This window comes from Merops nubicus, unplaced genomic scaffold, assembly GCF_000691845.1.
Source record: "Merops nubicus isolate BGI_N331 unplaced genomic scaffold, ASM69184v1 scaffold45429, whole genome shotgun sequence".
Classification (NCBI taxonomy): domain Eukaryota; kingdom Metazoa; phylum Chordata; class Aves; order Coraciiformes; family Meropidae; genus Merops; species Merops nubicus.
The window spans coordinates 1562-12936 of record NW_008633928.1 but is presented as its reverse complement, the minus strand read 5'-3'; the positions used below and the strand labels follow the sequence as shown (position 1 = coordinate 12936).

Sequence of the window (11375 nt, the reverse complement as noted above, 5' to 3'; positions counted from 1 at the left end):
CACACACATGTCACTGTTTTGTACCAACTAGGAGAGCAAAGCCATTCCTCTTCCCTTGAACTTCAGTGTCGCTCAGCTGTGGTATTTCTTTCTCAAGTGGTCATTTAAAACAACAGGAATAACAGGAAGGAGGATGTGCTGGGACAGATACCGAAAAAGGGTCCTAAATAAATAAATCCCACTGATATTCAACTGCTTAGCACGAGGGCTGCCAATAGTCAACACTTTCAAGGAGAATAGCAATGAATAAATAAATATGCCCCTGTCAGAGATAAAGTTTCCCACCTTTCACCACTCAGAGGACTGTCCCAAACCTTGTCTTATCCAGAGATTATATGGACCCCAAACACAAATCAAAGCAGCACTTCTTTGAAAATCCTCGGGCCCCATTTGTTAACCTAGAGCTCAATCCAGTCTGCGGTGGACTCCTGCACCACTGGATTACATACACACAAGTGAAAACAGATTTAACAACAGCACCCAATACAAACTTACAAAGCAAATTAATTTAAAAAACCCAAACCAAACAGAAATCGTCCATTACAGCCACAGAAAGATTATTTCTCTACTCAAGCACGTGTGTTGTGCCTCTTGCAGGGGATGACACGTTTTGGAAGAGAGCAGGGGGAAACATCAGAATATTTAAGCACAGGCATCTTATCATAAAGCAAAAGTCTGCAGCAGACTCACTCAGGATCTTCTCATCACAGGATCTCAGGGCACAACAACAAAGAGCCAGCTAAAGTGACACGAATGATCAAGATGGAAGAACACAACTCATTTTGAATACAGAAATGTTTAATGGCGTTAAAGTGCTACTTTAATGGGGACCATATGCTAACATTTAAACACAATTCCACTGCACTGCTAAATATGGTTGTCTTTATTTTTTTATTTTATTTTACCTCTTTTTGCCCAGCCCTACCTAAAACAATAAAATAAAATCTAAAGGACTGAAATTAACAACCCATTCAAATCAGCAATAAGTTATCAATTTATAAAGCATTTCTTCCTCTTTTTTTTTTTTCTTAGTAACGAGGGGTAGTTAAATTACTTAAGGATATACAAAGTTTCAAACAATGCCATAGGTGAGGACTCTATTAAGCTTTTTAAAACTTGGAAAACAAGATGATCCTGGCCATTAAAAAGACAAAAATTAAAAAAAAAAAAAAAAAAGAAAAAGCAAAGCCCTCAAAGTGCAGGTTAGAATGCTCGTCTCCGAGAAAATTAGAAAACATTCGCTATAATAGCTCTTAACAGCACCTGCACAGATAAGATGGCAAGGCCCTTGGGAACAGGACGTGCAGTCAAAACTTTACATTAACATGAGAGACGTGCTGAGCTTAACTAGGTTAACTACTGGACTGGAACTTCAAAAGTCAGCAAAGGGAATGATTCTAAAAAGAAAACAGAAGAAACCCCCACCAAACCTGGCCTCTTCCAGCTAGCACAGCCTTCATCCATCGTGTGCACGGCAAAAAGCGTCTCTGCATTTCATCGGGTCAAGTGCTTCATCAGAACAGAGATCTTCTCATGGCATAAATTCATATAAAAGACATCGAAGGTTTCGTATGGACAAGCTCTAAAAAGACGCATCAGACTTGGGGTGTTTTCCCTCCCAACACATTTACAAATGTTTATCAAAAAATCTCTTCAAATAAAAAGGTTACAGTGGCTCAGTATCTGGGCATGACTTCCTGTCATATCACCTCTGGTGTGTGCTGGTTTCTTTCTGTCCTCAGCTGGTGGTGTGTCTGCGCGTGAGCGCGCGTCTGCCGGGAGACCTGCCGCCCGAGGCGCGACACCGCCCACCCCGTGCTGGTGGAGTACAAGGGTGTACCTCTCGCTTTAGCCACGCAGCAGAGGTACTTGCTTTTTAAATGGCGCCCAAGAAAAAGCTGAGCTGAATGGTGCTCTCTCCTGAACATCTCTCTTTGCTGCCCCTCTCTCTCTCCGGGCACAGAATGAGACCTCAATCATTACTGTCGCTGTGGTTTCGAGGCTACGTAAAAGCCTTCTTAGATCTCCTAGGACATGACAACGGCATCCAATTGTGATAAACTGTACGACACGGTCCTTTTAGGACCACAAAAGCTCTTCAGAAGGGCCTAAACTAGGTTGTTCAACCTGAATGCAATATAACAAATCCTGGCATTTCTCAAATCTCATGACGGAAAGAGAGGGGCATGAGTCTCTAGTATCCTCTTTCAAACAAATAAATTCAAAACAAAGTGTTTTGTCACTAAGGTCTAGATCCGGGTCCCACAGAAACAAGCGGATTTCACTGACTTCAAAGGGACTAGCGTTTGGTCTAACTTTTTGCCAGCAGGGATTGGGATTGGTAACATGACCAAATGAACACGTGTGGGTTTCTGTGGAGGCTTCCCTTACCCAAAAAGCTTTATATACAGGTCTCTCCAGGACTAGCTGTCAATATGTCATTTCTGAAAGAGGATACTGGCATCTAGGACCCAGTTTGATCACCCCAGTAAAATCATTCGCCCTGCACTGTTGTCTCACTTGGTTCTAGGAAGCAAACGAGAGCTTGACGCTGGCGCTGGAGTAACCCTCGTCACTCCCAATACTCTGCAAGCTGCTGTGATCATCAATGTCACTGATGCTGGTTGTGCTGATATTGTCCACTTCTCCATGGGAGAACTCTGTGCTTTCAACATCCACTTCAATCTCTTCTGAAAAGGAAAGCGAGAGAAAAGCACACAGGTTAGCACCACAGACCCAACTGCTCCCTTCAAACTAGCAAGCTGCTGGGACTCCCTCAGTCAGGGATGAGGCCGCAGGACAGCAGGAAGGCTTCCCATGTTCTCCCTGGAGCAGGATGACATGTGGACATATAAAAAGACTAGACAGCAGCTTGGAGTTTTTCTTAGGGACTTGGCAAAGGGTTTTCACTCCTCCAGCACTATCAGCATAGGTAGGCCACTCCATGCACTGAACTTGTTCCACTACCTCTTTCTTCGGAGATCTACTACCCCAGTGTTGGAAACAAACCAAAACAGAAAAAACAGAGGGCAGCAGAGAAAATGGAGCATGAAATTACTCCAAAACATGCCACTTGCTTGATATTACGTTGCCAAAGCCAGGACCACTCATACAGGGCATTATAATGCATCACCATGGCGATGCGAGTTACTCTCAGAGATGTTGAGTGGATTTCAGAATATAAATAATACTTCTAAGAAAGAATTAGAAAACAGAGATCTAGTTTACTAGGTAGCCTTGTTTCCATGTTGTTTTCCAAAGGGATTGAAGAAAAAAAGAAAAAACAAAACAAAACAAAACAAAACAAAAAAACAAACAAAAAAACCCACCAACAAACTACAGACTCACCCAAATTCAGTTAGCCACTCAGATCTCCTCTATCCAGTTTTAACTGAGGAGATGAACTCCATGGAAGCTTGGGAAATAAAAGTCAGGGGGTGTATGTGGACTGATTCTGGGCATTTTAAGAGGCAATTTGGTTGGTTCTGTTTGCTCGGGTATGCCATGGTACCTTGGTTATCCAGTGGAACAAACACAGAATGAGAAGCCGGATGCTGTTTTGCCACGTCTGTTCCAGTCCCACTAACAGCTCCTTACATTCTCCTGTGTTGCAGAGAGATTCGGCAGACCGAGGAGTACGGTGGATATCTCAGCTTTATCATTGGGTGTTTAGCTACCACCTTGTGATCACATTACACTTCCTAACTAGTGCTTTAACATTTCAGAAAGCTTTTAAAAGAAACAGGTCACTTTAACTGCTACCAAAATCTGTTCAAGTTGACAATAATAACGTTTCATCCAGACTTAACTGGAACTCAGGCAAAATACTAATCTCTTCACACACGTATATATAAATATGTGTTTTTCTGTTTGTGTATATATGTGAGCAAACCCAGTAGCCTAAATATACTGAAGGCCAGAAGAAGGGGGTGGCTGAGAGACAAGAAACGGATGAATCTCCTCTTGCCCCAGCTCCACAGAGTGCTGGGGACTCAGTGCTGGTGCAGGGACACTCACCTCGCTCCGAGTCCGAGCGATCCGAGGAAATGGTAGATCCAATGCTGTCCATTCGTATTCGCTCTATCTCCTGAGGACCCTGTAGTTGTTCCAGTCTTCTCTTTAGGAACCTTTGTTCTCGTTCCAGGTTCTCAAGCTGGTGTTGGCTTCTCCTCTCAGCCTCTTCAAGTTTCTGACATGATCACATACGAGTCAATTAGTTTCATTCTCTCCTCTTTCCCTCCCACCTGCACTGCCAAGCCACCTTCTTTACTTAGACCTTTCCAGGTCCCAGAAGGATTTAAGCTGCAAAGGAGCCCTGAACTAAGCTGACTTGCAGTCTCCAAGAACAATGCCGTCCTCCTCACACCTTTTCCACCTCTCAATTCCTAATAAATTATACAAGAGTATAAAATGTCTGAGAAAAGAGCCTCTACAGGCAAAATTATTTCAATTTTGTGGATCATTCTATGTGGGTTCAGCCACTTGTATTACCAAATCCGTCCACAAAGGGGCCTCAATCCCTTAACCAAACCGGGGTTTGTTATGATCCACTGTAACACAAAAAGGTGCCTTGGGAGTTCTGTCTTCCTTGCTGCATGGTTTAGCAGGATTTCTCAGAAACAGTTTTCTATTCAGTAAGCGATTTACATAACCTACTACAGATTTCTTTGATCACAGCTGGGAAATCTACCAGGGCACTGTTCTTTGTTTCCTACGACAAGCACGTTGCATAAGGAGGAGTCATTTCAGGCGAGCTCTGTCCCTTCGGCAGTGCTTTTTCTCCTTCGCCACCCATCCTCCCTCCCACTATCCTGACCTGCAACGAAGTATTTCAGTCTCTTCCAGATACTGACAATGCTTCATTTTCTTTTCATGCTTTGCTTTGCCAAAAGTGAATCTAGAAGAGCACTGGGCTAGCTGGCAGGTTCACACACAAAACCCCAGCACGCCAACCCAGTCTCACAGCCTTGTGGTTTGTGCTAATGCTTCAGCAGTGGAAACTCACCAGGCACACCAGAAAAAAAATGCTGCACTTCCCATCAAAATGCAGTCATTCAACAGTAGGTATTTTTCTTTAAAGAGATGCAGCTGTCAGCAAAAGCTCACCATAGAGAACAAGGCTCCTGCTCTCCATATCAATCATTTCCGTAGCTAACGGAGTTCATTATGGGCTCTTCTAACAACGTGGCTCGTAGCAATGATAAATGATTAACCAGGGGGGCAACGCTTGCTTGCCTTTTTTTTTTTTTGAAGGTGTTGTTAGTCTCATTCGACAGAGCCCCCTCTAGGCAGCCAGAGCGAGGGACTGAATCGCCCTTCCCGAGCGCGCCGGCGGGACGCAGCCGGGGAAGCAGCTCTTACCTTGATATGTGCTTTGGCTTTGTTGAGCAGCCCAAGCGTGGTGTGCCGGGTGCAGTCTGGTCCTAGCGGTATCAGAACTTTTAAGCGTTCTAGACACAGGCGGAGGTGAGCTCGGCTGCAAGGGGAGAAGAGGAGGATCAGAGCTGTGCTTTCAGAAAGGGAATGTCATTTCCTTCTCTACTTCCCTCCTATAAGGCAGTTTTCACGTTTCCCTCTTCCCACACACCACGAAATTGGTGTACCACAGGTACTACTGAACTATTTATACTGCAAACATCATCTGCTCACCAATACTTGCATTATCGCTAACCTCTGACAGGCACCGTTTGTTTTCTTGCTGTCTGAACTGATAATCTGACTCATCTGGATGAACTTTGTGCAGGGGTAAGGCACACAGGCAAACGGTACAAGTATCTCGTGGGTTTCCTCTCTCTCTTGCTGTCTGTTTTGCTGAGAACAACTTTTGTGAAAGCAGTTTCGCGTGACCGCGACCCTCTGCACGCTTGTGCTCCGCTGGCCTGGGGACAATTGCTGTGAGCTGACCCAAGCACCATCTTTTTGCACACAATTAAAATGACCGAGAAAAACGGTCAGCCCAGAACACCTCAACAACCCCTGCTGGCAGCTAAGGGAGCTTGAGGGATGGCAGTTCCAAAGAACTGCTCTCTCACTCCTTCCTGGGCCCAGGTCTGAAATGCTGCTGGGGGCTGCAGGGTCTGTGGGAACAAGAGAACCCAAGACCTTCCCCTGGGCAGTCGTCTGACCTTGGCTCACGTCTACAAAGACAGGCTCAAGCACGACAGTGTCGCTGATGACACAAGCCATTTTCTGCAGAGTATGGAAACTGGGGAAAACGGTTCAGGCAGCAGTGGCAAAGCACACCATCCTTGGGCTGCACAGCAAAACGGCTCCAGCTGCCTCATCCTCTGTATCACTTACGCAGGAGCGAACAGCAGATTTATGGAAAACTATCAAGTGTGGGTTGCCTTTTTCCCCTCCCTCTCTCTTTCCCAGACATTAATGATTTATGTCCAAACTTGTCATCCCAATCAATAACACAATGACATCAGCTCCACCATTCACATGCAAGGAACACCGGTGCAAAAGAGTCCTGAAAGCCAATCCTGAGCCCCTGCTCATGCACAAAGAAACCAAATCTTAGCCTGATCCATCTCAATGCTGGGGGAAAAAAAAAAAAAAAGAAAAAAAAGAAAAAAGAAGAGCATAGACAGTTCATTTCCATTTGTTTTTCAAATTCACTCTTGCGCCTTGTTTGAAAGGGGTGGGGGAGAGAAGTCTGTAATCAGGCAATTATGTCAGTGACAAGCAAGGATGATTAAGGGTGGAAGGGTCAGGGGTTTTGCTGATGAACTGTCAGTGCAGGGGAGTGTTCACCAGCAGTGCTGTAGCTGTGAGCTCCTCACCATTGCTACTATAAATCTCTCTACGAAGGGCCCGTCACTCTGTCTCAAGAACAGCCACAGGGCTGCATGTGACCAGCACGGCCCTTGAAGAACACATGTTTTCACTAAATATTAGCAACTAGAGGGGTGGGGAAAGGGAAATCATAATCAAAAAAACAAACTGAAAAAAAACCAAACCAACAATCACATCACTCATCTTTTACTTCTCAGCTTGCTCTAGGGCTAATCCCACTGACTTTATGGGTTGTATGGCTGAGACTGGGGAATTTTTTTCTACCTAGAAGCCCACTTTCAACATAGAGCTTGATCAACAGTTGTGTACACCCCTCTGCAGGTGTTTGCCCAGTGTCCCATGATGACCTCTGTGGCCAGCAATGAAAAAGCACTGCTCGTTCACACCGCACTATCGCTCACAGCATCCCACAGGAGACTGGACACTGACTTCTTGTAGCCAGAGAAAGGAAGAGGAAGCTGATCTTGTGGTTAAAGACATTCAGGGTTGTGAATCAGAATGTCACAGAGGCAGGTCACCAAGTCAGAGCTGCCAAAGCACAGCCATCAAGCTGCAGCACAGAGCTGCACGTGTCTGTTCACAGCATGAGCCCCAGCCATGCACTTCACCTGCGGGATCAGATCAAGTTAAAAGAGCAGCTCGAGCAGAGCTCAAGATGTGCACACAGCCCGGGGAGCAGAGGAGCAGGGCTGGTTCCACCTGACAGGAGCCTGGCTACACAGCAGCTGATACAGGCAGGGACCCCAGACTGCCCCCCTGTCCTGCTGGGCAAGGGTGGCTCACAGCCCAGAGTGAAAACTGAATTATTTGTGCAACAGAAAACAAGAAGTTGTGGGAATCAGTATCTAACCAGTGTCAAACGTATCACAGTCCACTCCTGAATGCAGAGAGAAACAGACAACAAACACACGTACAGCCTGAGCTTTGGGCCAAGTCTCAGCTCTGGAGGTCCTACCAGGAACTGGGGAAGGTGCTGCACCAGGAAGTGCAACTGGAAGCAGCCACCAGCAGCAAGCACTGGCTGGATTGCTGAGATGGCGGTTAAAAGGGTGGCACGGATCTGCCATGTCAAAAGCTGGGTTATGTGCAGACTGCAGGAGATGAACTGTGTTAAGCACCTGAAAGCTATGCGCAAAGATCCAGCCACACAATAAAACCCTGCACACTGAAACACTTCCCATTGTGTCCCAGGACCTCCATGGATCGAAGGTTACTGTGCTCTGCATGCCCTGACACAGGTAGGGAGAGGACAAAGCACTCTGAGGGTCAGTCCTCATGAGGAGACTGGAAAAACTGACAGTTACTTCCCCATCACGCATGGCCCCAGAGGGGACACTGTCCCAGTTCTGGATCCCCACGTTGGCTCTGGAAGCCCATAAGACTGGCCCGAGCTCACAGAGATGGCCATTATGACACTGCTGCAAACCTACCTGCGGCTGCATCTCCAGCCAGCGCCCAGCCTCGGGCAGGGCACAAGGGCCAGCAGCAGGCAGCAGTGGGCCAGCCTCGGTGCCAGGCTGGAGCAGAGTGGGACAGCCAGCCCTTCAGCCCCACTGGTCACCTCCCGCTGCTGGGGACAACACCCCCTGGTGCAGCTGGGACAGCCAAGAGCAACCAAGCCCACAAACTGCTCCAGCACATGAGTGTGTTGCTTTCCTTCAGAGATCAAATTAGCTTCCCCAGCTCTCTTCCCCATCCAATACTTTGCCTTCTAATTCTTAATATCTAACCTGGTCACAGTCCCCAACCTCTCTCAACTGCCAACAGCCCAGGTGGACCATGGTGGATTCTTAAACCACAGAGCAGGCAGTCAGGTCTGACACATTGATAGGTGGCTTCAGTAAAACCCAGAAATAAACCTCCAGAGCTCAAGAACATCAGGGCAAACTGAGCTAAGAGGCCATCTCAGAGAGACCGCTCTGCCCTGTCAAGGCCTGGAGCTGCAGCTGGACAGCTGTGTCCTGCAGGCCAGGCCCCAGTACAAACGTCTGCTCCCCTGGTCTACCTGGGCCCCGCTGCAGCGTGGCTTGGACCGTGCTGCAGGCTCCTGCCCTCAGTGGGAACACCAGCACTGTGCAGGCTCCAGACGGAGCCAGACGGCGGTCCATGTACACCACTGGATTATGCCAATATTTGACGCATCTGCCAATATCTGGAAAAACAACTCTAAATGCCCATATTGTTACATAACACAGAAGCAACTCTGGCTTGACGTGAAGGGCTGCTGCCTCCCATCGGTTTCATCCCAGGGAAGGCAGAGGATGACAGAAGGAGAATTCCAGTTTTAGCCAAGGCTGAAGCCTTTGCACGCTAGCTGCAGGGGAGATGGGAGAAGCTGGAGCCCTTGCTCCTGCCTACATAGCAGCCTTGGAACAATATCAGGATCTCACAGCAGCATCCGGAGCACATGGTAGGTGCTGGATGTGCTGAAGAAGAAACCCATGGAGAATTTGAAAGGAGGTGCCCCTCCTCTTTCTCAGGAGAGCAGCCTAGTGCCCCCCTCCTGCTCAGCCTGATGAGGGAGAAGACTCCCATTTGAGATTCACATGTGGGGCATCAGAGTGGCCGGAAACAAGCAAAGCACCTGAGAGGCTTCAGAAAACCAGAACCTAACACACACCTCTCTGTCCCAGCAAGCCGAGTATAACCTCCTATCTCATTCCACCCAGCAACTTTGGTTAGGAGAGAGGCCCTCTGCCACTTCTGCTTCCTCCCCTCTGCAGGGTCAGGAGAAGCCTAGAAGCAAGTTCTCTTCTGGGATGTGGAGACAAGTCAAGTGAGGATGCCCTCTCTTCTGTCAGGTGCTGCTGTGGGAAAAGGCAGGCCAGCTCCTAAATAGACAGACCAGGAGACTGAAGCAGAAGAGGGATGAGCAAGCCCAGCAGCCCCACAGCAAGCTATAGGTGGCTGCACGTGGATAGAAGGGGTGCTGGCCCCTGAAATGGCAGCCCTGCTGCTGCCCACAGGGCACATGCTGTTCTCTCCCTTTCCCTTTATACCTGTGCAAGAGCTTCTGACTGTATTTGGAAGATCTACTTCTCCCCTCTGGGTTATCTCCAAGGCTGAGCCCCTGGCCCTGTGTCCAGAGCCCCCCTCCAGAGGGGAGCCTGGCCCTGCTCTGGGTAGCCCCTCCTTGCACTGGGCTCTGCCTGGCTGCAGAGAGCTGCAGTTCCACAGCCTGCTCTCCTCCCGGCTCCCAATGACATCATCCCCTCTGATTATATAAGGCATGGGGAGGAAGCCTCTATTTATTCCTGCTTTTTGCTCATAGCTTCAGCTGTCTCACTGAACAACACGCACCCAAATTCCACTGCAGGAACTGAGCTCCCTTTTGCTTGGATCAAAACTGCAGTGCAGAAAAAGGTGCGGGTGCAAAAACAATTCCCCGTTTACCCTTCTCTCACTCCTCTGAGGACGTTTTGGAGGGGTTTGGGTAGCAATCAACCTACCCCACCATCCTGCACCACAGCAAGCTGGGCACAAAGCCACCAGACTCTTCCCTGCCGGGAAGACCCCAGAGAACTGTGGGACCTGTGATGGCAGCTCCAAGACTTGTGTCTGCTGGCCACAAAGCATCTACAAAGGAGCTAGGAACCTGCCTGCCTTCAGGGCCCAAGGGGACCTCTGCAAGGACGCCATTTCCCACCCCGGGCTCGGCCAACCCCCCGTGCACCCTCTGTGGAGCGGGGACCCCCTCGCTCGGGTCCAGTCCTTCTCTTGCAGTTGTTAACAGCAATGGCCATGAGCACTGCTGTCAGGAAGCTGCCCCTGAACGTAACCATCCCTGGAGAGACTGTAGCTTCTTTGCCAGGACAGGTTTTGGGTTTGGGTTTTCTTTTACCCCCATCAGAAGCGGGGAAACAACGGACACTGAAACAAGAAACTTTCTCTGCTGAGGAGTCAGTCCAATACACGTGCACGCTCAGCCCTGAAGCAGCAGGTTTACCAGATTCAGCACTAGCCCCCAGTCTTACACCGCTGATAAGACTTTGCTGAACCAAGGCCCGAACATCTGCAAAACACAGACACACACTCACACAAACACACACTCTCTTCCCATCTTTAAAAGACCAAGCCTGCCCCCCAGCAGGAAATGACCAACTCGCCTCCAGCAGCATTTCAAAATGCTGAATTCTGATTTTTGTGTGTTGAAAGAAGGGAGCATCTGAGGGAAAAGAAAAGTATTTCCCAGATATTTTTGTACTGTGCCTGCAGGTCTGTAGGGCTTGAATTTCAACAGTGGATTTAAGCATGTGTTCAACATTAGGAATATGCTCAAACCCCACAGAGGCTAAATCAGACACTAGATCTCCAAAAGATGTTAAAAAAACAGAATCAAACCAAACTAAAGAAGGCACCAAAAGAACCAGCAGAAGGAAGATCCTAATATGGAAAAGGTCATCATCATCCTTCCCCTCTGCCCCTCTCCTCTTCCCTCTACACCTTTTCAAAGCTGAATCTAATTTAACCTGAAATTAGAAACCACCAACTTTGTTTGGATTTCAAAGCTAATAGATTGCTTAAAAAATTCAGGAGGGATCACTGGTTAAAGAAAGCAATTCCTGGTGAAGTGCAAG

At 47.9% G+C, this 11375-nt stretch overlaps 1 protein-coding gene across 1 annotated transcript; it reads right to left on the bottom strand.

Moving 5' to 3' along the window:
* Window positions 1–786: 786 nt before the first annotated feature.
* Window positions 787–5476, bottom strand: MXI1 (MAX interactor 1, dimerization protein; the record flags this gene model as incomplete). Its single annotated transcript, XM_008948405.1, has 3 exons — window positions 787–2690; window positions 4018–4189; window positions 5362–5476. Coding segments are annotated over 3 exons (451 nt in total), but the record flags the coding sequence as incomplete, so codon positions are not given.
* Between the last annotated feature and the right edge of the window lie 5899 nt (window positions 5477–11375).